General features: G+C 32.5%; 2 protein-coding genes across 6 annotated transcripts; one reads left to right on the top strand and one right to left on the bottom strand.

Moving 5' to 3' along the window:
• Positions 1-1,341: 1,341 nt before the first annotated feature.
• On the bottom strand, positions 1,342-3,931 carry LOC143064662 (serine hydrolase RBBP9-like). Of its 4 annotated transcripts, none has more exons than XM_076237651.1 (2): positions 3,829-3,931; positions 1,342-1,912 (listed from the first exon to the last, which is right to left on the bottom strand). In XM_076237651.1, the coding sequence occupies exon 2, from the start codon at positions 1,902-1,904 to the stop codon at positions 1,359-1,361; it is 546 nt and encodes a 181-aa protein (XP_076093766.1). In that variant the 5' UTR covers positions 1,905-1,912; positions 3,829-3,931; the 3' UTR covers positions 1,342-1,358. The 4 variants fall into 4 exon arrangements, with proteins under 4 accessions (XP_076093766.1, XP_076093764.1, XP_076093765.1 ...); XM_076237649.1 differs by lacking the exon at positions 3,829-3,931 and adding an exon at positions 3,328-3,455; XM_076237650.1 differs by lacking the exon at positions 3,829-3,931 and adding an exon at positions 3,286-3,424.
• On the top strand, positions 3,714-24,778 carry LOC143064661 (enhancer of polycomb homolog 1-like). 2 transcript variants are annotated; one of them, XM_076237647.1, is made up of 14 exons: positions 3,714-3,866; positions 6,411-6,567; positions 6,881-7,026; positions 7,327-7,422; positions 8,845-8,952; positions 9,400-9,467; positions 10,047-10,127; positions 11,856-11,964; positions 12,328-12,492; positions 13,016-13,102; positions 13,424-13,572; positions 14,897-15,013; positions 18,002-18,676; positions 19,313-24,778. In XM_076237647.1, exons 1-14 carry the CDS (start codon positions 3,714-3,716, stop codon positions 19,377-19,379), a joined length of 2,178 nt encoding a protein of 725 aa, XP_076093762.1. In that variant the 3' UTR covers positions 19,380-24,778. The 2 variants fall into 2 exon arrangements, with proteins under 2 accessions (XP_076093762.1, XP_076093763.1); XM_076237648.1 differs by lacking the exons at positions 3,714-3,866; positions 6,881-7,026 and having other exon boundaries at positions 6,439-6,567.
• The last annotated feature ends 361 nt before the right edge of the window (positions 24,779-25,139 follow it).

Genomic DNA, 25,139 nt, shown 5'->3' with positions numbered 1-25,139 from the left:
AGGAAAAACCTGTACCAATAAGTCAGGAATATGACAGTTGTTTTCATTTAGCTTAATGTGTTTGAGCTTTTTGACCTTGCAATTGATGATGGACTTTCCATTTTGAATTTTCTTGGACTTGAGTATTTTTGTTATATTACTTTGTACAAAAAAGTACATTATTGTCATATCAAGGAGTCGCATCAAGGCATTTAGTTGTACATCCATTTTCTCTTGCCTAGCGCGTATTTTTGTTTATATAGGGGCTAGGTGAAGCTCGCCTCCGGATGCATGCTTTTCTTGCTGTATTGGAGACCCATCGGTGGATTTGGACTGTTTTCTGCTCTTTTGTCGGGCTGTTATCTCTTTGACACATTCCCCCTTTCCATTTTCGTTTGAGTTTACATGTAATTGCATGGCATTGCTGTTGGGTGTGTATACCGATTGATAATTTAGTCCTGGATGCATGATTTATTTTTATTAGTTGTTATTGGGTTTGAACTAGCTGTCAGTAACTTCGTGTACTCTCAAATCAGTACTTAGTGTCTTTTTGTTGTTGGGATATACACGTACCAGGTCACGTCTAATCTGTGTTTTTGTTAGATGTATGTTATTTGTATATCCATCTGACGAGTTAAGACTTTTTCAACTGATTTTTATAGTTTGATCTTATGTTGTACTGTGACACCACTGTTACAGGTTGTGGGGAGGGTTGGGGTCCCGCTAACATGTTTAACCCCGCCACATTATGTATGCATGTGCCTGTCCCAAGTCAGGAGCCTGTAAATCAAGTAGGTGATGTTTGATGTGCTACATAAAATTGAGAATGGAAATGGGGAATGTGCCAAAGAGACAAAAACCCGACCATAGAAAAAAAACAACAGCAGAAGGTCACCAACAGGTCTTCAATGTAGCGAGAAATTCCCGCACCCGGAGGCGTCCTTCAACTGGCCCCTAAACAAATATATACTAGTTCAGTGATAATGAACGCCATACTAATTTCCAAATTGTACACAAGAAACTAAAATTAAAATAATACAAGACTAACAAAGGCCAGAGGCTCCTGACTTGTTTTTCGTTCATTTTTTCCCCCCATAAATTAGTTAGTTTTCTCATTTGAATTGTTTTACATCTGTCACTTAGGGGTCTTTTATAGCTGACTATGCGGTATGGGCTTTGCTCAATTGTTTTACAATTGTCATTTCGGGGCCTTTTACAGCTGACTAGTATGCGGTATAGACTTTGCTCATTGTTAAAGGCCGTATGGTGACGTATAGTTGTTCATTTCTGTGTCATTTTGTCTCAATTATCATTAATATAATAAACATGTATGTATAAAATAAGCAAACAGCAACAATCCAAAAGTGTGACAAAACAATTTAATGTAATTTTTCCTTAACAACATTTAATAGTTCTGGGAAAGAAGAGTTCATAAAATGTCCCTTGTCATTGTATTTCTTAAATTCACTCTCAAGTCCATCTGCTACTTGCTGTTGTTCCTTCCATGGAATAAATGGGTCATCTGTCGATCCAAACTGAACAACAAAGGTTGTATTAGATTTAATTTTCTGCCATTCCCATGGTCTGTTATAATATCCACTTTCACGTTCGTTGTCATCGCCAAGATCCGTCACGCATGCAGAGACGAGGATAATTCCCCTAACTGGGTATTTTTCAGAATACCTCATAGCAGCCTCAGCACCTGAACTATGACCAATGATAATCGTTGTTTCATCGCATGTCATTTCGTCATGCATGAAAGGTATCCATACTGTTTCTTTTGCTGTGACCGGATCAGGCATATTTCGTAAATCGCATGAAACGCCTGAAATCTGGTTAAGTTTTTTATGCATCCATCCATACCAGTTTGCACAAAAAACATCACCGGCACCGTTACCTGGTATTATTGCAATTTTTGTTGCCATTTCTTACTCTGAAAAAAAAAATCATAATGAAAAAAAATATATATGGGTGATGGTGTTGCCTCAATTTTTCAAAACCTTAACGGTGAAGTTAATTTTTTTAAAACGTTTTATATTTTAAACAGAACGAAAAAACAGACCGATGCACCGTTCATAACCGTTTCTCATACGTATTTGTATATCATATATTTTTTTTCTTGCAGATACGTACACATGCTCATAAACTACAATTTGATAAAATTCTACGTAAAGGTGACAAAGTACTATCAGAATGATGCAGCAGTGATCTGAATTTACCTTTGGCAAAAACATCTTGAAATAAAATATACAGGTATGCAAAACAAATAGAAGAAGCAAGTCGTGTACACCTTTTACTTTCCGGTGTGTTTGAAACTCTTGTTTCAGTAACCTTACAACTTCTAAATAAAAAAAATGAAAATGTGATATCGCTCGTGATTCCATTATCATTATTTTAATCTTTTCAAACTTAATTTTGATTTAGTAGCTTTAAGAATTCATCTTTTGGAAGGGTCAAGTAGAATAACGATCGTATAAGATTTGAACGCGCAGCTTCTTTTTTTATCACGACTTTATAGGGTTCTGTCAAGAGAAGCGTGCGTTACTTCCACGCTTCATACACTCAAGTCGATTACAAATTGAAATTGACAAGGCCACGGCGAAAAAAACAACACAAAACACTTCTTTAAGAGTATACATACAAAATCATCAAAACTATATTATAAAATATAAACTTTGTTGCAATTCCCTTTCTATTATTTCTCTCTTACTAATTTATATGTTTACTGATAAGTGCCAGCCTACTGATTGCCCTTGGAGAAACCTTCCTCCTGCAGATGTCAGTATAATTGTAATCTCCTAGTTATAGCAGTAAAATTATTAAAGGGGCAAAATTGAAGAAAAAAAAACATAATTAGGAAGGGACATGTAGCAAGTCTATATTAAATACTGACAATACCAGTAGCGGATCCAGAAATTTTCATAAGTGGGGGCCCACTGACTGACCTAAGAGGAGCCCGCTCCAGTCACGCTTCAGTGATTCCCTATATAAGCAACCAATTTTTTTCCAAAAAAAGGGGAGGCCGGGCCCCCTTGGGCCCCCCTAAATCCGCCTCTGAATACTCAACTCCCATCAAAATCGTGTGTGTCAGCTTAAGATTTTTCACCCTAAAAAAAATACAAAAAGAGGCATTTCATTCTCAATTGACTATTCATAAAAATGATTTCTTGGGAAATTAATAAACAAAGGAACAGGCGGTGAAAATATAATGGTATTTACCGTGAGAAATTTTGACACGTCACTGTTCGTAGTAAATTGACTCCGCCTACTATATAAAATTTTGAAATTCTATGCATTCCATTTTACCTTCACGAAAATCTGTTCGGCACGCTAAAATATGAAACTTACTTAGGATTCCTGTGAATAAATGAATTCTGAAATCCTACTAAATATTCCTGAAAATGATTGAAAGTGGTTTTACTCATTACCACGTGGTACTTTGTTGTTCAATGAAACTTTTGCGTACGTAATACCGCATTGGCGTCTGGGATAGCTTTGACGGGCACTTATGGCCGCCATGATGGATTTTCAGAAAATTTTGTGATAAATGAATTTATTATCAGGTTTTGGAGTACTATTTTGAGACAAAAACTATTCATTAGGGTTAAGTGATGTGTACTGTAACTTGGTATATTTCTTAATATGCTTTATTGGTGTATGTAAGACATTTAAGTCGTTCCAGAAGGAAGGCAACGACGTGGACGAAGCTCATTAGCATAAACGAGGTCAGCAAGATGAGCAAGGTTTCGTTTAGGGCTAGGGCGCTGGACGCCACGAAGCCCATGCCTGTCTACAGAGCCGAAGAGATTCCCGACCTCCCTGATTTTGCAAACATAAACAGATCGGTACCTGCTATGCCGACCGGGATGGAGAAAGAGGAAGAAACGGTACGCTGCTTTGTGTTGGTTACGGTTTTCCGGCAGTCGCCATCTTGGATTAATTTTATATATGAGCGCAAATTATCTGAACTCTTGTCTTTAATTGCCTTAGTTGATAAAATGAATAAATCTAAATAGTCATTAAGTTTTTTGTTTAGATCTTTGTTGGGTTATTAACCTAATAGTTAGTATGTCTATAATTAGAATGTCACGTGATACTTTGTTTTTGTTTGGCACGTGGGGAATGGGAAAACGAAAGTTCTGTATTGTACAATGAAAAAAATAATTAAAAACTTACAGTAACAGTTGTTTGTGACGATTTCAATCCGATCTAAAAAAAAAGTGTTTAGTTCGATCAAAAGTTATAGAGATCTTTAAACTATAAATATACATGCATCATAACAAGTACGCCACTTTCATTTTCAACCAACTTTTTCACTTTTTCCATAGTAGGCCAATCACACTTAACGAAGCCTTGACAACTCATCCTATTAGAGAAGGGAGTTAAATTCTGGTGAATTTAATTTTGCCAGTGATCTCGTCTTGATTGGGAAGACCCTTCCAAGTACAACGTTAATTGATTGCTTTTACTTCAATTCTTTCTTGCTTAATGTCTTTGTGGTAAATATGTGTGCATAGATTGCAGACTCTCGACAAGAACAAATTAAACAACACATAATAAATATATATTTGGAAAGTGGTAGGGTGCGAAAAATTAGGGACAGCAATTTTGCCTTGGACCTTCAACCCTGACTTTTTGATTTGCAGAAACTAATGCATTCTCCATATTATCGGCATTAGATTGATTTATTGACTGTCATAAACTTGTTTTCTTAATGTCCAGGGGGCATCAATTGTGACTTTATTTACACAACTTTAGGCTAAAGGACAGCTTTGCGGGAAAGATGTTTCCCTCATTTAGTGATACTTGGCATAATTTATTCATTGCAGAAATAGTGGTATGTCTTTCTTCATATGCTTCTGTTGCTGACGAATTTTAATTGAAAAATAATAAGAATCACTGAGATAAACATCTTTCTATCAAAGAAAAACTGCATATCCTCTAATAGCTGACTGATTTACATGTATGTTCATGTTCCACAAATCCCTAAAAATCAAAATCTAAAAGATCACACCATTTTTGCACAACGTTTCTAAGTGATCTGTACAGAAGATATGTTGTAAGTGTAATGATCTTGAAAGTGTTATATAAGAGGAAGCATATACATGTATATATATGTACTCAAGGTAGAAACACAATCCAAAAAATGTCCAACACGTTACACGTACATGTATTGAGAAAACAGGTGCAGTTAAAATAATCTTGCACCCTTGTATTAGATTAGTGATGCCACTGATTAGTCCTATAAACAAATCTTTTTTTACTGTCAACTCCTGGAAAAAGTAGGGTTGGTATGTTGGCAACATTTTTTTTTTGTTTGCAAACTAAGAAATAGCCTTATCCTGTTCCAGAATCATATTTTTATTGCATGTACCTATATTGCTGGTTAGTCATTTGTCACTGTTGTCTTAGTTAATCAGAAATTTTAAACACTATTCTTGTTGATAATTTTCAGCATTAACATGATTAAGTTGTTGGTTTAACTAAACAAATATGGCTGTCCAGAACAATACAGATGAAGATATATATATTTTCCCAATTTTTAATGAAAGAAATTTAACTGTTGGTTTAAAAAAAAATAAGGGTTTGGTTAGGATATCATAGTGGATCTTGTTTTATATACTCATGAAAACCACCCTGAAGGTAGTTTTCTTGTCCCTGATTGAAAGAGGATAAGGTTTAATAGATTAAGACAAACTAAATACTTGACAATTGTTGTGTATGTTTGTTCCTGCCAAACACACAGCATCAAGTAGGAAAAGGAAAAACTAGTTGGCCTGGAGTCTGAATAATGTTTTTGCACAGGGTGTTGTATATTCCTGCAGGATATATCTTGGTAACTAGCTCAGTAAACCCCAAGACTGACTCTATCTAGTACAAAGCATGTTTTCTATTCATGTTAATTGCCAGTGTAAAGTAGACAACAATCCATCCCTGTACTTGCTCATGTGTAGCTGAAATAGGTTTCTAATGGCTTTTTAGCTGATCTAATAACTCTAGAATTAAGAATCCACCAGATCTGCCCTTCACAGCCATTTAGCTACTGTACCATTTGCAGTATGGGGTCTAGAACAACTAACTTAATGAAGCTGTATCCTGATTTATGATATACCGTTCACATAGATGTAAAATTTGGTTCAAACCATAAACCTACAAATTATGACTTGTAAGCCTTGCAATACTATTTTTAATAGAAAGTGCTTTTCTGCATGTCAAATTTTTCAAAACTGACATTCAGACCAATTCTCATTGTTAACTTGGTGAATAATCTCCATGATGACAGGTATAGACTTGTAATTCTTGTTGCATAAATATCTTTTTTATATTTGAATACCTACTTGAACTGCAGTATTATTCTCCTGGTAAAATAACTTTCCCTTACTTGCTCCATGTGTATTTTATATATATTATGGTTTGTTATCCTATTGCAGGAACATCATCTCCAGAGATACCTATCAGCCCAACAAGTTTATGGTACTGCAGATGCTCTTGTCATCCCTATACCTGATGTTGAGACCATTAAAGAAGATTATGATAAGTTGTATAAAGGAGAATTTAAGCCCACTAAACAGTATATTCATATCCAGGGTAAGTAGAAAAGTTTTTATCATTTTATCATATCATGAAAATATGTTCTACAAATAAGGTATCAAAGGCTCTGTGTAGTTACCTGAAAACAAAATTATGAAACTTCTCAAATCTTCAATAACAGTATTCTGAATTTTAACTTGCAAGAAGTGACAGTTTTTTAATTGTAGCTTCCCTGGAAGAAGTTGGCTATGCAAAACACTGATATGAATATAAGAAAACTACTGGTATTGTCAAGTAATTTTTCTTGTTAACACTGCCAACTTCACTGATTTAAATTTTGTTATACTCCATGGGTAAATGTGTATTTTAGCATGTGGTATGGAACAAGAAATACCTGATTATGATATGGATAGTGAGGATGAATCCTGGGTAGAACATCAAAGTAAGAAGATGGAAATCTCTGCACTTAAGTTTGAAGAGATGATGGACAGACTAGAAAAGGGAAGTGGTCAACAGGTAGGTCTTGTTCACTCATGGGAAGTATTGAAAGTGACTGCTCAACAGAGGTGACCTTTTAATTGAGGTTCTGATAAAACATCCCAATTTTGACTCTGCAAATGGATGGGACCAGGGAAATTATTTGAAAGGTTTCAATTGGTAGAGTAATCGTATGTGCGAGCAGACATGTAAAAAATAATAGATTTATTTGTAGGATGTTAAACAATTGATTTATTTGTAGGATGTTAAACAATTGATTTGTTGTTATGACTGTTAATTGCATAAAACAACTCATTTGTATTTTCTGTTTATTTTCAGGTTGTAACACTGCAGGAAGCCAAACTTTTGCTCAAGGAAGATGATGATCTCATTATAGCTGTGTACGACTATTGGCTGAACAAACGTTTACGCTTGGTAAGCCTTATCCTTGCTCGTACACTTCTGTCCTCCTGTTTGTCCGTGGAAGGTCAAAGGTATAGCTTAGCTTTAATGAATCTGTATTACAGATTGAATCCCTTCTTTTCATTGCTTACCCTCTGTTTTATTCTGCCTATCATTGATAAGGTAGTATACCTACAAATAAATATCAACTGTTTCTTTCAGCTGGTCCAATTAAGATTTTAGACATGTTAGATAAATAATGTAGGTATTAAAGGGCTGCTCCTTTAAAACATATATGGTTCACAGGTAAGGCGCTTGCGCTTTAAAAATTGGGCAACAGCATAAATGGGAATTTTAGATTTTCACTAACATTTTCACAGAATACATTTGTTAAAAGGATTTGAAATTCGGAAGTGCACTGGGACTTGTGTATGTTTTTATTGAAGAACCCCAAGGTAAAATTCATTTGATTTTACTTATTTATATCATATTAATACTTGACATTGAAATTTGCAATGAAATAAAGGATATTGCCCATGTATGCTTATTGATTATTGGGCGTTTTGTTTTGAACAATTTGTTGACATAATGTATGAGTATGTTTTGGTGCATCTTTGCTAGCAGAGAGTGAAGTTCCTCCTCTCTACCCTCGGCAGATTAATATTAGATTTTCAGATCCATGTTGTTATGATTACATTGTGTAACTGACTGCAACAATTCAAAATTCTCTTTTAAGATGGTAATGTGTAAATGTATAAAATGTAAACAGACATTTGCAACATAGGACAATATTTGGAGAAAATTTAAATTTCTTAATCAACTAATTGAAGTTCATGAGTATGTTTCTTACACAACCTTGGAATGTCAACATACACTTTCCCAGTAGCCAGTATGTACTGGCATGAAAATACGGATTGTTTGTGTTATTAAAATTTGCTGTTACGAATTGTTGGAAATTATTATAAATTAAGGAATGTATCTACCTCATGCAAAGCTCTGATTCCTTTCACGGATTTGACTATACTTTTTGTACCTTTTAAATTATAGCTCTTCATCTTTTATATAAACTTTGGATTTCAAATATCTTGGCCACGAGCATCACTGAAGAGACATGTTTTGTCGAAATGCGCATCTGGTGCAGAAAAATTGGTACTGTTAATGTTATTTCAGTTCACGAAATTTTTATCAAAAGTCACAACCATATTTACACCTCCACAATGAAAAGAGATCGACCAAAAATGTTGTTTCAGAATGAGTATGACTTTTAAATTTTAATCACAAAAGTTGGCTTTATCTGCCAAGGGTAGAGAGAGGTGGACAAGATTTTAACCCTTGGCTAGCGAAGATGGTTTTGGTGAAATTAACATTAGTTTAAATAATAGTATTAAAGACAAAATATTGAAACATTGCAATTAAAGTTGTCAGTAAATGCAAGTCTGTGAAATTCTTTTTTAGGCCCATCCTTTGATACTTCAAGTGAAAACAGAAAAAAGAGATGGATCAACTACTAATAATCCATATGTTGCATTCAGAAGGAGAACAGAAAAGATGCAGACTAGAAAGGTTGGTAGAAAGAGATACATGGAACAATATTTTATTGGAATATAATTTAATTTTGAATGTTACATGTCTTCTGATTGGCTGACGTTGTTTTGTTTATCAGCTCATAGACATAATTTTGTCACGTTCCCGTCATCAACGTTTTTTCATGGTTTACTTGTTTAAAATGGAATTTAGAATTAACTTATAAGAAAATATTGTAATATTTTTTCTGTCTTTTTGAATGGTACACACTTTTAGAATAACCCACATCAGTGTGCACCACATTTTTTATGTTATTTCTTCATAGACAGAAAAAATATTAGTCATTCCTTAAAAAAAACCATTTGAATTATATTTAACATTAGGACGTTATGGTAATAGTGATTAATAAGTTAGCCATATGTGAGCATATCACATTTTGACATTGCTAAAAATAGAAATTATGTAATATGATTATTTCTATTTCAGAACAGGAAGAATGATGAAACATCTTATGAAAAAATGTTGAAATTAAGACGAGATCTTAACAGAGCTGTGTAAGTTTCAAAAGTTATACTATCAAAATTAATCAATTTTGAATTGGAAGTCATCTTTTTTTTTAGAAACTTGTTGGATCCAGCAGACTAGGAAAACATAGCTCACTGGGTATTTTGAATCTATTCTGGTCAATTGAAACAGTTTATGCCATATTTCGGCTCTTAGTATGCTCAGTTTACTGATTTCTGCTCTTGGGGTCTTACAGTATTAATAATAATTCTTTATTTAAATATACAGAAAGTGAAACTAATCTTCTTTGAAGTCCTCGCACACTAAAAAACCCCAGATATTTCCATTTAGGTTATTTACCATTATATAGTGATGTATCATAAAAAGATAGTATGGTAGTTTCAGAGACAGAGGTACATGTTGTAAAATATAAAAATATATATACAAATCAAAATAAAAATAGTTATCGAGGAACATGGTGTATTTTTTTTTTAGGTAGGATATACAAATGAAAATAAGACATTTAAAAAAACACAAGTTTATGCATTTCAGATGTAAGGCTAACACTGGTTATATAAATTAATCTCTACCTGTCAGATAAATTGTATAGTTTATTCTTTATACTCCAGAACACTGTTGGAAATGATTAAAAGAAGAGAGAAGACCAAGAAAGAAATGGTTCAGTTAACAATAGAGGTTGTGGATAAAAGGTAAATACATCATAATAAACAGCTGCTATATTTAGAAAATAATCAAAATAACAAGAAAATGTGGGTATATATGTTCCCTTTCTATTATTTATAAATGTTAAATAAATTTTAACTAAGATCTTTTTACCAAACAGTACATCTGCGTATTCAAATATTTAGAATACTGTAGATTCATATATGTTAACTTTGTTGATACTATCTTTTTTTGTTCATTTAGAAAAGATCATACTTCAGTGGACACTAGATTTCCTGATTTTGCCAAAGTTTGCATACAAGCCTTTTGAAAATGTGTACTAAGCTGAACTCTATAATTCCTGGTTCTGGCTCAAGAAATAAGTTAACCTGCATCTCTACTAAAAAAAAATAGTGTTTGAGATTAATAAAATTGTTGGTACAATGTTAATAAATGAAGATAATAGCCTTTATCAGGGACTAAACTTAACTGTTTTTGTCTAGGGGCCAGCTGGGCCCCCAAGATATTTTTTTCAGGGGCCCAGTAGAAATTTTAGGAGCCCAACCAATCTTTATACAAAAAGACTAAATGAAAATAAAACTGAAAATAACTTTTTATATACTTACTAACAGTGTTCCAGCTTGAATCTCAGGGCAGAAGGGTGCTAGTGCTCCTAATTAAGGAGTTTTATAAATAAAACGGGTGAGATGGGAGAGGATTATATTATTTTGATGCAACAATACAATGCATATATTGCAGAAGCTTAGAACTGTTATTTTTTTTCTCCATAAGTGTTAAAATTAAAAGCATTTTATAAGTGCCCCCATGTAAGGAGGATCATAAATACAAGAAGTAAAACAGGAAGTACAGTCTTGTTTATGTTCAAATACAAATTTCTCTGATTCTTCTTTAAATGTATGTTCATGGTATGAAACAAAACAATTTTTTTTAATAAAGCTTATAATATTTAAATTATTGCCACCAGAAATGTATTATAAGATTTGACAATATTTATTTTAGGTTATTTCCTGCCAAAATTGTCTCCCTTCAATTTTTTTCAACTTCCTGTTGATCTGACAATATGGCTATGTTTTTTTTTTTAATAAATACTATCTCAATCCAAGCCATCCTCAAATAGTGTTGATCAAAATATATTTTTGCAATAAGTTTAAATTGAAGATTGGATATCAAACTTAATATTGGGATATTTATTTACGAGACTTTGCGTTTCGTTTTTACATTAAGTATTTTTTGTAAATAGCGATTTAGGGACAAGTTACTGTCTAACACAGGCTTGTAATGACTCCGAGGACAATTAGAAAACATCCCTTTCGCGATGCTTATTGAACAGTTGAGAAGAAAACACTATTCAATAATGAAATCATTGTAGAAAATTTAGCAGAGTTAAGAAAACATGCTGATTGAAGGAGGTATATGACATATCGTCACTTCGGATTGAAAACAAAGCTGTTCGAATGGGTTAGGTTATTAGAAAGAACCTACTGGTTTTCGGAAATATTAAATATTACTATATCGCTTTGAAAAGACAAAACAGGTTTCCTTTTGGGAACAGTCTTCGTTAATATCGCGGGGGGGAAAGGGTACAAATGGGATTTACTTCAATTTTTTATACAGTCGCCAGCTGGGCGATCAGGATGACTAAATATATTCGCCCAGCCGAAAATCTGGTCGCCCTGGGCGAGCGTTAAGTTTAGTCCCTGTTTATATTAAATTTAAAATTTTGTCATTGACACCACTATGCTTTTGTATTTTAGGTATGCAGCAGAAGATTATGAAGGTAAAATGTTGGAAGAAGCAGAAGCATTAAGACACAAAATGCCATCGTTTTTATCACCATATACCTATGGTGGAGGTTGGAGTCAGGTTTGTGACTAATTCTTGCAATAAATTTTCATGTAAATAGGTAATTAACTCTATTGTGAATTATTAAAAATTGATGGAACTGCAAAATTTAGTGGTGCATTGTGCAGTGCATGATATATTCCTTGATAAGAATAGGAGCCATGTTTCTAAATATTTCAATTTAAATGTTTGAATAATATTTTTCTTGGAACTCAAGAAAATGAACTTGTTAAAAAAAAAATAATAGGTCCTTTTTGATTACCTGCATATTGAATGTTAGACTCTTCCCTTTGAAATCTTTCATCCCTCTTTTTATTTCAATAAATTGAACAAATTCAAGAAAGAACTATACAGTTATCATACTTCTATATACAATATTCACAGGAGGAAATGGTGGTTAAAAAGAAGAGAGAATACAGAAAGAGGAAACATAAACAAGTCATACAGCAACAGAGAGAGCATACAGTAACAAGTGTTCAACAATCTCATTATAACGATATTGATGTTCTACACCCTGACTTCAGCTCTGAAGATGAAGGACTTTCTCCGGTATTACTTATTTCTAATGCCATTGAATTAAGACGTCCACAAAGTATCAGCAATGGAAATGTGTGTAAATAGTTCTAAATTCTCATCATACATATTAAACCCTCAAGATAATATTTTGAAAGAAGTTTCAATTAAATTTGGGGTGGTGATCCATTACCCATTTCCCTGTTTAAAACCTGACTCGGGACCAGTTGCAAACTCCTGGCAAATGAGAAGTGTAGGTTTTTTTGCAGCTTTAAATGGTTCTGTAAAATTTCTATGTAATTTTTGTTCTTTTTGAACTCTTGTTTTGTTTCTCTTATCTACACTATTGGATGAGCTAATAAAGTAGAAACACAGAAACACTGCAATAAAAACTAACTCCTGAGCAAAGCTCTCAAATGATACCCACACCCCTTGCAGTTCATGCTTTGGTGAGAGAAACCTCAACTTTTATTGAGATAAAACAAAATCACTATATAGCTATTTAGAAAAAAGGAAACATGAATAAATTCTAAACTATAATGTGTTTTTCTTTTTTCAGGGTATGTCACCTTCTGATCATGAAGAGGAGAATGACCCAGATGGTCTGTTTGCCTTCAGGAGGAAGAGGAACTGTCATTATCATGCTGTAAGCATAATTATCGTCTTTTCTTCCATAATTCTTATGTGTGGTCAAAGATTTTGTAAAAACGTTAGAAAAATCTGAATTTTATTGTTTTAAGCTGATGATAAAAATTAAATTTATTTTAATATGCTTCATTAAAAAACATCTGTTTTCACGAGAGGGTAGATTTTGGAAATATGTATTGGGGTGAAAAATTATATCGGCAAGGCAATGTAGAATTAAAGATTTCTGAATTTTCTCATCATGAGTTTATCTTATGCGGTCAGTCATTAAAGATGCAAGGTTTCTGAAAGCTGATATTTGATCTCCAAAATTATTTTTTAGCCAATTTTAAATCGTCTTGGAAACTGGCCTTGGTGCAGTCAAGAAGATGGTGGAATGGGAGACAAAAAATACAGATATAACTTGACCTCCTTGTCTCAACCCCCTCGCTGTATAGGATTTGCACGTAGGCGGTTAGGTAGGGGAGGGAGGTAAGTGTGAAGGAACATCTTTTAGCAAAGAAAAAAACTATTCCCAATTATCATTGTGTTTTTACCTTTCTTTTAAAATTTTGATATTCTGACTGTCTCATTGAATAGCTATTGTTCTGGACTTCATTCAATGACAAATTTAAATTTTGCCTTGAAAAAACAATCGTTCATTGATAGATTTACTACCAAAAAAATACCTTGAAGTGACAGTGACAAATGAATATGTATGCTTACGTACTAATAGCGCACATTTTTAGAGCAAGAGATTATTATCACAAATTTATCACAATAATAGACTACAAATTCCTTTTTTTTGGGTTCAGAACAGGAAAAGAAAACTTGTAAAAAAGATATGAGAAGTAGATTATTTGGTTTGACATGGTTCATATTGTTATAAAATTAAATCAGTTTCTTTGGGTTTTATAATGATAAGTGTGGAATAGTTTTGCAGTCAATATGTCCCTTGTACAATCTAGTAACCCAATTACATCACACTAAAAAGACTTTTATCACAGTAGAAATAAATCTATAAGAAATAATCAGATGACACTTGTTTTCTCATCACCAGGAATTATTTTTTTGCACATACAAATAAATCTTTGAGGGAAAATTTAAATAGCTCGGTCAATACAAACTGATTCTCTGGAAAATTTTCTTTTCCATCTTAATATTATGTGATACATATCTCAACCTAAGTGTGATAGCAATTAATAATTCTATCAAGGTCATGTAAAATAAGGTTTTAGTTTCTGGTAGGAATTACATTTGTGTTTAGTCTCATAGGTATGATCAGATTTATGATATGTGATATGTTATAATTCTATCATTTTCTTGCCAACATGACTGACATGTATGTTACTTGTAGATTCATTATTTGTTGGATACTAATTTTCATTGAATTGGCTGGTACAGGTCAGCCACCAAATTAAGTGTTCAATGAATTGCAAATATTCTATAAGGTTATATGCAGACTTCATGAAATGGGATATCCACTAAAATGTGTACCTACAAAATAAGTGAAGCAACAGTATGTCAGTAAACCTTGAAATCATGTGAATTTGTTCTACACTTGTTTAAAACATTCTTGCAACTAAGATATATGATTTCTCAGTAAGTAAACATGAAGAAATTCAAAAGGAGATGTTTTAATGACTGGGCAGAAAATCATAATCACTTGCTATTTTGTATGATTAGTTGCTTTTCAAACATATTTATATCATTAAATGTAGATATATATTTTTCTGATTAATGCACATGGAAATGTATACATTGGCATTAATATTCTGACTTTTTGTAGTATTTTAGTTGTTTTATTCTATTGTAGGGTATTGTTAGACCGAGCTTTCTCAGAATTTGATGAGCCATTGTATAGATCAAACTTTTCATCACAGAGTACATCTTTAGGGGAAGATTACAACTCATACATCAGGGAAAATAAAATGTAAGTATTAAGAGATAAGTTGTAACTATAAAACCAGTGGAGGAAGCTACAGAAGATAGAATCCTATGTTCAGTTTTAATAAGCTTATTATATGACCGCAAAAAATTTTTGCGTTCATATAATGGTATGATGTCGTCTGCGTCGTAATCCGAAGACACATTTGGTGTCCTGACAATAACTTAGTTTAAGTATTTGGATCTCTATGAAATTTTATAAAAAGGTTCAATACCTCAAAAGGAAGGTTTGGATTGATTTTTGGGATGACAGTCCCTTCTGTTTTGGAATTAGGGGCCCAAAACAAGCATTTTTCTACTTTCAGGATATCACACTTGTGTATAAGCATTTCAATTACTCTGAAATTGTACCATCAATGTTTGATACCACAGGTAAAAGGTTTGGATTGATTTTGGGGGTTATGGTCTCAAATGTGTGGGAATTCGGGACCAAAATTAGCATTTTTTTTTCATTTTTAGTCAATAACTTGTGTTTAAGTGTATAAATCTCTCTGATATTTTACCACAAGTTTCCATACTACAATGGGATGGTTATGGGGTGGGGGTTATGGTTCAAATCAGGGCTTCCAAAACGGTCATATATTCCGGACATTTGTTTAATGTCCGGTAAAAGTCCGGCTGGGGAAAAATGTCATTTTAACATAATTCACGATCTTTTTGACATAACCTTTTGACTTTAACATCCACACATTTACGGTCATAAAAGTGACATGATGATTAATTACTATCAAAACAATCCCTTCTTTAATACTTCGTAATTTTAATCAAGGCTAATTAGTTGTTGGACAGCTGAAATCTACCTGTTCAGGAAACAGGTGAACTATTATCAGTACCGGACATTGTATAAATTGATCTGTCTATTCGCAATTATTTTCTTTCATTTCAGCGGTTTGTATCTAATTGATTTAGTCCAAAAGATTAAATTTATAAGAAAGTAGTTTATCCGATGATTTTTTGCTGAAAAATTTAAAAAGGTTTTAAATGAAAAATCGTCAGAACTACGTTGTCTGAACTAGAACACGTGTGCGCATGTGCACAGGAAGGAAATTTAAATTTAAATTTGTATTCTACATTTCTTCAAAAATGCTAAAATTATCATTGATACCTGTATCTAACGTTCATTTTAAGTATTTTGTTGAAGAAATAACGTGGAAAGAGCTTCTTCGCTCAGTCAAGATTTGTAAACGTACACGGATTTTACGTATCCGTTTATGGTCCATGTTTTACCATTGTCAAGTCAACATCCGGTTTGAAAAAAATGTGAATTTAAACCAAAGTAAAGTTTTTGACAATGTCATTTTGCACAAATAAAGAGTCTTGGGCAGATATATGAGCCACTGATATGCACACTTTGACTGATGCACCGCCAATTTAACAGTTTACATCCGAACATCAAATTCATATCAAAGTAAAGTTTAAAATCGTTATTTTTTAATCTAATGTCAATCATTGGAATGGCCATCTGATTACAATAATTGCCTTTTGTGACTAAGTCTTAAGGGATTAAAATCGGGATCAGATTTAAAATGTCCGGCTGGCTCAAATATTTTTTGGAAGCCCTGGTTCAAATCATCAAGCAATTAGGGACAAAAAAGGGGGAAAACAAGTGTCTTTCTGATTAAAGGACAATTTAGAAAATTTAAAAGCAGTGATGGGGGGGGGGGGGGGGGGGGGGGGGGGGTAATTCAATTAAAACTTAAAGAACACTGTTATATGTTTGATTATTTGATTACCTCCCTTACACTGCTTGAAACTTCTGTTTTAAGAAATGATGAGTGTTTTGAAATGTGTAGCTGGAAATTTATTTTTAAAAGTTACTGTTTATTTATATTAATTTTAACCATGACTGTATAATGAGTAGTAATTGATGCCAACTCCATTAGAAATTTGAATTGAGATTATTTTTTAATAAGGAAACAGGGGAGGTAAAAAAAATGTGGGGGTAGGGGTGTAAAATTTTTTCTCATTTCAGATTTCAGAAATTTAAAAGAATTTTTTACAAGTATTCTTTTTGAGGGGATTAATATATGTTCATTAGACCACATTCATTCTGTGTCAGAAATTTATGATGTGTCAACGACTTAATCACAATCCAAATTCAGAGCTGTATCAAAGCTTGAATGTTGTGTCCGTACTTGCCCTAACTGTTCAGGGTTCAACCACTGCGGTTGTTTAAAGCTGCGCCCTGCAGAGCATCTGGTTCCTTTTAATGTCAAAGAAGAAATAAAACAATGAACAGGACTACAGATAACTTCTTTCAATGGTCTTGTAAATTTTGTGTTCACCATGGACATGTTTGACAAAAAAAGTATGCTTAATATGTGGCTTGGTTACATGTCAGGCTGTCCAGAAATTGCTACGCCATGCCCAGGGACGACACTTTTTTTTAACCCACCAACAACAGAATTTAAAAAAAATAGAATAACACTCCCTTTGCATTTGAGTATTTCAAATACAATTGCATACATAGAATTAAAAAGAATGCCTTCCCTGGGGTGGACATAGTATTGAATGGTTAAGATGTTATCTGTAACACTAATGTTATGGTAAATTACTTCTTTACAACATATAAAGAATATCATTTTGATTACATTATACAGTGATTTTCCTAGTGCTTAGGGGAAGGTCCCAGGGCCAATGCAATTGGGAATAAAATTTTGTGGAATGTTGGGGGAAATATATTAGTTCGTTTATACAGAGGACACACAGCATCATTGGTGTACAACTTGCAAACAAAAAACCATGATAAGACACTAACAAAATCTTGATACAATGTCTTTTTCCATTGGGAATTTTAGAGCTAAAAATTAGGGAAAAAGAGCATATTTCTTTGGGATCAGGGCCAAAATGAGGGTTTGTAAATCCCTGTCATATATGGCCAGGGTAAAGAAAGCTGTCAAAAAGGTAACTAAAGTTAATGCATTTTAACATTTCAGAGTATTAAATGTCATGCATGTAATGTTATATATTTCAGACCATATTTTCGTCCACATTCACCCACAGAGGAAGATCACAATTTTAAAGATCGCATTTCTGGTGATAAACTAGAAGAAGAGTTTAATCTAGAAAGTTTTCAATCTCATCGAGAACAGTTATTACAAATGCAGAGAGATCAAGAAGAGCAGCTGTTAAAACAGACAACTTGTGACTTTGAAAGTGCTGGATGTTCGGGTCTGGATCAGTCTTTCTCATCTCAGCCCACATCCCGGTTTATGTTAGATTCGGCTAGTGCTAAATTTGCTGTGTCAGCAGTGATTAATACGACACAGGTTCAGACTAAAAAAACTGGTGCTATATCATCTTTATTATCATCTACATCATTGCCATTAGCAACATCTTCATTTTCACAACCAGCAGCAGTCTCATTACAACCAAGTTCCGTTGCATTAACAAATGGACCAATATCAGACAGTAAACCCACAGGTCTTTCAACATCACCAGCAGCAACTGTTTTACAGCTGAACTTTCCAATTACAAACAACAATAAAAATTCGTCCAATCACAATTTGGTCACGTCGACTGCTACAAGTCTTTCATCAGTGCTAATGTCAACACAGTCATTCCTGCCAGTCCAGACTATAGGCAAAACTGTTCAATCAGCTAACCATGTCAAAATATCCCCGGGCAACTTTACACATAAGTTAATAAAGTAAGTAATGAAGCTAACTGGGGGAATATGTAGTCAACCTGAATAAAATACTTTTAACATAAAACCTTTCAAATTCATCTTTGAAAGAAAAGAAAAGATGCAATTGTATAAAATCATACTGTTATGTTAAATATAAAGATTATTAACTTAATTTTTCGAAAATCTCAATTCATAAACTTTCCACTTGAATAAAACTGAAAATGAGAAAAAAAGATAATTATTTGTACATGAAATATTTTGAATTGAGGAATATATCACCCTCATGCAAAGCTCTAATTCCTTGCCAAGCTTTAGCTTAACCGATTTGTCCTTGGTTTTATAACTCGTCATATTTAATTAAGCTTTGGATTTTCAATTTTTTGGCGCTGAGGATCACTTAAGAGACATTTATAGTCAAAATGTGCATACAAAGCAGAACAATTGGTACAGTTTAGTACAAACTTTTTGTACATGCCAATAGAATCTATACAATATTTTCCTGGAAATGAGCTTGTGTTGTTTGGCTGCACGAATTTTATTTTAATTTTATTGTGGAGATTGAGTTATTATTGGTATTAGTGAACTTGATGTTAAACAGATATAGATATATATATACAGTTGTTATGGGTAATACAATTTAATTCTATTTCATTACAGGACAGAAGATGGGAAGCTGAATAGTATAATACAGTCTGATAAAATAGTGGCAATGGATGTAACCTGAGAGCATCAAAGGTAGTAGAATGGTTTATAGATAGTGCTCTTCTGTCATCAACAAACAAAAGCTAGTCGGAGGGAGATATGTCAGCTGACAACATAATTGACGCCATATGCCCCAGGAAGAAATGTAGTTCTGTCATCAAAAACAATATAATGATTTTAAATAGCTGCTATGGAAAATTTGATGTGTAATAGGACACTTATTTTGCTTGCGTATTTATAATTATGTTAAGTTTTGTAAAAATCAGGAAGAGAAATTATGCAAAATTGCTTGCAGGAAGTAGTTATATAATATCAAACATCAGCTACATCATTGTTTTAAGTTTCAAATTATATTTATAAAGACAACAATAATCATGTGATGACAATGTTATTTCTGGTAAAGAAGAAGAACAAAAGGGATGGTTGGGGGACAGAAGTCAAAGGGAGATTTTCTATGTTCTTATTTGTTAAATATATTATACTTTTATTGTCTTGTGTTTGTAGTAAGAGTTCTGTTTCTGTGTAATTTAATTCCATTTGCTATGTGGTACGTTTTTACTATGGTCACAATATGAACTAGGTGATCATGTTAGTGCAATTGCCTCTATTAAATAACTTAAAACATAAACCTTTAAACAGAAGTTTAATTTCATAGATTTCTAGTATTAGTATGCTTTCCAGCAAAAATAAAGTCAGTTTGACCAAACTTAGAACATTAAATTGCTAGATTAAGTTTCACCTTTCAGTTCAATGAATTTATTTTGGTATTCAAAACAAATTGGATGTTCACAATAATTACCTACTACTAAATAAATTTATGCTTAGATGTAAACTATTACCTTAAAAATTCTGCTCTACTCAATAGTATTTTTATTATATTTAGCTCTGCTCGTTAAAAGGTGTTGGATTGATCCTTGTTATGAAACTAAATTTCATGGAACACTATAATTTTGAGTCTTCCTAATACGTTTTTTTGTGTAACAATCAGTGACTGAATAATCAAATACATGCATATTGAATATACAAAACATGCTTTCATTTAACAGTATTTAACAATGCCCAATAGTTTCTTTTCTGTCAAATATTTCACAATGTTTTATACCCCACCAACTTGGAAATGAGTTGGTGCACCAATTAAAAAAGTGTTTAAAGCATTCCTGAAAGATATTTGGTCAAAGCTAGTCCAACATAATTCTGTAAGACTTATAACAAGCTTTGGCAACATTGCTTGTAATGTTGCAAATTTGTGTAAAGTAGTTCAATGGCTTGCTAGGTATTTGTTTTGTGATGGAAGTCTAGGAATCTGATTGATGACCCCAAAAAGAGATCCCATATTTTTTGTATAATGAAAATTTCACTCTGTCATTTACTTCTAAAACATTTTCAACCAGCAATTACATAAATATCTTCTATTGTCTACATGTTCTTCTTTTCACATCTGAATAATGGTTATATCTTAAATGATATTAAAGATTATAAATATATTAAGAAATTAATCTTCGAATGGCAATATCAAGCATGGTTTGAGGTGGTGCAAAATTTGAATAATATTTTGAATTTCTGTCTATTTTCTTTGAACCTTTTAATAAGATGCTTATGTTGCTTTAATTCAGAACAGTTTGTGTATTAAAATAGAATGTACTGATCTCTTGTTTGAATACTTACTTCTGCAGTTAATTAATGCAAGCTGTACTAATTCTTCTGGATATTTTATATGCTTTCAAAAATTATTTATTAGCTTTCAAAACACAAGATCATGTATTAAGTGATGTTAGTATTACTGATAAGTACCTTGTGTACCGAGGCATAATATGAATGCATCTTTTATGTTGTATGATGTTTAACAGAGGGAATTGTATATTTGAACAATTCATGTATAGTGTACATCACTTAAAAGGGAACAATATTGTGTGCAATTATTTATTTGTAGACTTATGTGCAATGTAAATTTTTGTTTGTGTGTCTATAAGTTTAAGTATTATTTAAATGTGTGTCAAGACCTTGAAAGTTCATTTAATGAGTATCTCAGCTCAGGGTGAAGGAATGCTTTTTAAAATCAACCTCCAGCTTGTGAATAGAAATTTTTAGTATAAAAATCTAAGAATATGAAATAACTATTTGTAATTTGAAAAAGGGTTAAACAGTCAGGCCAGACTTTTTATTTTATCTGTTTAACGAGAAAATTTGTAAAAAATTAGGGTCAAGGGGGCGAAATAAAAAAAAAAAATAAAAGTGCAAAATTGGTCCAGTCGACACTAAAAATAAAATATTAACCCAAAGAAATATAAATACATATAGTTTATATATGTCTCTGGTTAACCCTTCTATTAATATAAACATAAAAACTATGTTTTGATTCTGTATTTCCACTAATATAGATCCATGGCACCACTCAAATATATCAACCTCGCTGCATATACACTATATATGTATATACCAGTCACCCAGTCAGGAACCTCTTAGTGTATGCAGAGACATATATATACACATGTGTATATATGTCTCTGGTGTAATAGTCCCAGAGTTAAGCAACTTTAACCTATAAATTGAAACAATGCTTATACATGGAAATATATATATACATTAATCAAGAAGATCTAACCAAAAGTATGTTAATGCGTGTGGAATGCGTAATTTTCCCTTTTGGGATCAATTTTTGTCTGTCAGCAGTGCCATTCATGCGTCTGCAGTCATTATCGCAAGAATCTGGAATTTCGGTCATAGCGGGTCCGTTTCCAATGAAATCCCGATTCCGATCCGTAGTTTTACAAATTTTAATGTCGGACAAAGAAAAATTTACAAAAATAAACGATGTTTGATACGCTATTTGGAAAGGAATATGACGTTTCTAATGCAATACATGGATGACAAGTTAATTTTAGGCTAATTTCATCAAGTTCTGATGAAGTAATAACTGATTTTGCCGAAAGTTAGAATGATTTGATGTACGCTCTCGTGTAACAAGTATGAAAAGCATGCCACCAGCTTAAAAATCTTTTAGAAGAAAGTATATCGTTTATGCCTTGAATTTCTTTACTTTTAAATGAAAATTACTGTTTCATTGACTTGGTAAAAATTAAATATTACCGATAACGAAATTGACTGAAAGCGAGTATCGTGAACAACACATTTTATTTTTTTCTGAGGATTTCGTAACAGTCGGCGGGAAAAATAATAATAAAAGTAAGAAGCACTAGTTTTATTTTTATTCTAAAATTGGGAAAGGTGGAGTCGGCGGATCTCGTTAAACAGATAATAAAAAAAGTCAGGCCTCAGTGGTTTTTTTTTTTTAACAATATTGCATATTTCTTACTGGTGTTCTAAATTTTCAAATTATATTTTTTCTGTAATGCTTTGCTCATCCACCAAGAAATTGTGGTTAAAAGAAACTGATTTATTTTATATTTATTCTGTATGACCTTAAACTTATTGGATCTATTTTATTCCTATTGGAAGTGTCTTTTACGATATTAGAATACATGTACCTTACAGGTGTAATACCACCAAAATTAGAACATCAAATCTGGTTTCATGTTAAAACAGTACAAAAATAAATAATCCCTACAATTTTACAGTTGTATGAAATTAAACCTTCCAAAAAAAATCCAGGTCTTAAACATTTATTTTTGGTGCTTTTTTTATGTTTAATTATTTGCCATTTTTGTAAAAAATCAATGTAGGTAATGATGAGTTGACTTTCAGTGAAGGTAATGTCTAACATACAATGATACTGTGCAAGATTTTCACTTGAGCTTAGGAAAGAACTAAACTTTATTCAGGCATAGTATTTCTGTATTTGGAAAAAATGTAAATTCTGCAACTTTTTTTTTTGAAATTATTAATTAAACATAGTGTTAGAATGCTTTGATGGTATTACCCCTACAAATTTAATATGGATTAAATAGTCCATGGTTTATATTATGTCAATGGAAATGACATTTATCATGATACCTATATTGAGAATATATTATTGTTATATTAACAGTCATTTGATGATAACCATTAATAGTTTAAAAGTCATATTTTTATCAATTAATTTTTATATATTTTGTAGAAGTGCCTGGGTTTTTATTACTTTTGTTATATTCAGTAGAAAACAAATCTACCTCAAGTAAGCCAATTTGTGTCAAATTCCACTGGGAAATCCATATCTAAAAGAAGGAACTGAATTATAACTGCCTGTATGAATACATATTGTAACTGCTATAACTTGGCCAAATTCAGGTAAATAAACTCATCATAGATACCAGGACAAAATTTAGTATATGCCAGACGTGCGTTTCGTCGTAAAAGATGTTTCCTTAAAATAGATATTTGATAACATTTTTAAAGATTAACCTTTCAGAACAAGAATTTAAGAAACTTATCAAGAAATATGTTATTGCCATAAAATATCTTAGATAAATAATAACTTCCATGCATGAGAGAGAACAATAAGACTTTTTAAGAGTAAATTATTTGAAAATTTAAGCTAAGTTTTCTGAGCAGATAGTCTGAATGCAGCACAAACATGTACAGTGGAATCAAGGTACTTGTAAGTGTAAATTGTCTTATCCTTGTTGGTACCTCTCCCATTTCAATTTAATTCCAACAGATTGAACAAATTATAAGTACCCTTTACAGATAATAACTTATGAGATAGATTGGTAGTAATATCTTTATCTTTGTATTAATTTCATGAATTTGATTTTTGGGGAAAGAGGGCTTCAAGCCGTCAATCCCCTATGTGGTTGACCAGAGTGACATCCGCTCACATTATTCATTTTGTTGTAATAGTGTGGAAAACCCCCAACAAATCTTACTGAGATTGATGAGAAGGAGACACACAAATGAATAGATTGACTTTATAACTTTTTTACACATTTCAGAATTCCCTTCTGTTTCTCTCGAAATTATGATATCTTGAGCTCTCCTTTACACTATTTATGTTTCTTTTACAATCCGTAAAAATCAGTATGACGAGATATTCTAATTATATCCAACCTACATTATATTTAATAGTGACGTCATTGTTGGAACACTACACAGAAGCAGGGATATCCTTGGTTATTTAAAATCATTCTCAGCGTTTGTGCACTAATTAAAAATTGGTATTTGTTAAATTTAGACATAAAAATGTTTGCTGTAGATGATTCAAACGTCAACATGCAATACTTTAAATTGTAGGTCAACAACTTTCAAAATAAATAAAGGCCATGGGGATGCATGAGATTGGGGAGAGAAACAATTTTTTTTCTTCATTTTTTCTGTAAAATTCTGTTTTGAGAATCTTCCTCCAATTCGGGAGCACCTCAATTGATGAGTAATTACCCAGTAAAATAAAAGTTAATGTATCTGAACACTTAAAATGTGACATTTAGTATATGATTAGTAGTCTTCCATTAAAACTAAATTATGTGTACAAACAACCATCCCCCCCCCCCCCCCCCCCCCAAAAAAAAATAGAAACAAGGGCCGTCTTTCCCCTCAGAGCTATTCAGCTCTTTGATTTTTTTTTATCTTTTTAGTATTAATATTTCTTTAGTGCAATACAAATGGAGTCCCCAAGCCACCTTAAAATTTATTTTTTGCATTTGGTATTAAACTCAGAATTACTTGTGCAATCATGAATGTTTGTAATTGGCAGAACTTGTGTGCCAAATAAAAACACCCAAATGACTGGCCATAATTTAAGCTTTTTATGAGGTATAAGTAAAAAAAGTATTATTAAAATGCAAATTTGAAGAAGAAGAAGAAAAGAGGTTAAATGTTTGAGGACCTTGATTAATAGTGGATCTATCCA

This window comes from Mytilus galloprovincialis, chromosome 2 (assembly GCF_965363235.1).
Source record: "Mytilus galloprovincialis chromosome 2, xbMytGall1.hap1.1, whole genome shotgun sequence".
Classification (NCBI taxonomy): domain Eukaryota; kingdom Metazoa; phylum Mollusca; class Bivalvia; order Mytilida; family Mytilidae; genus Mytilus; species Mytilus galloprovincialis.
This window is presented reverse-complemented; position numbering and strand designations above follow the sequence as displayed.

Bases quoted from the DNA above. Each gene is read 5' to 3' on its own strand.
- LOC143064662 (XM_076237651.1), bottom strand. From the start codon at position 1,904: ATGGCAACAAAAATTGCAATAATACCAGGTAACGGTGCCGGTGATGTT.
- LOC143064661 (XM_076237647.1), top strand. From the start codon at position 3,714: ATGAGCAAGGTTTCGTTTAGGGCTAGGGCGCTGGACGCCACGAAGCCC. The intron at 10,128-11,855 runs GTAAATACATCA...TTTGTATTTTAG, and splicing joins ATAGAGGTTGTGGATAAAAG to GTATGCAGCAGAAGATTATG. The intron at 13,103-13,423 runs GTAAGCATAATT...ATTATTTTTTAG, and splicing joins GGAACTGTCATTATCATGCT to CCAATTTTAAATCGTCTTGG.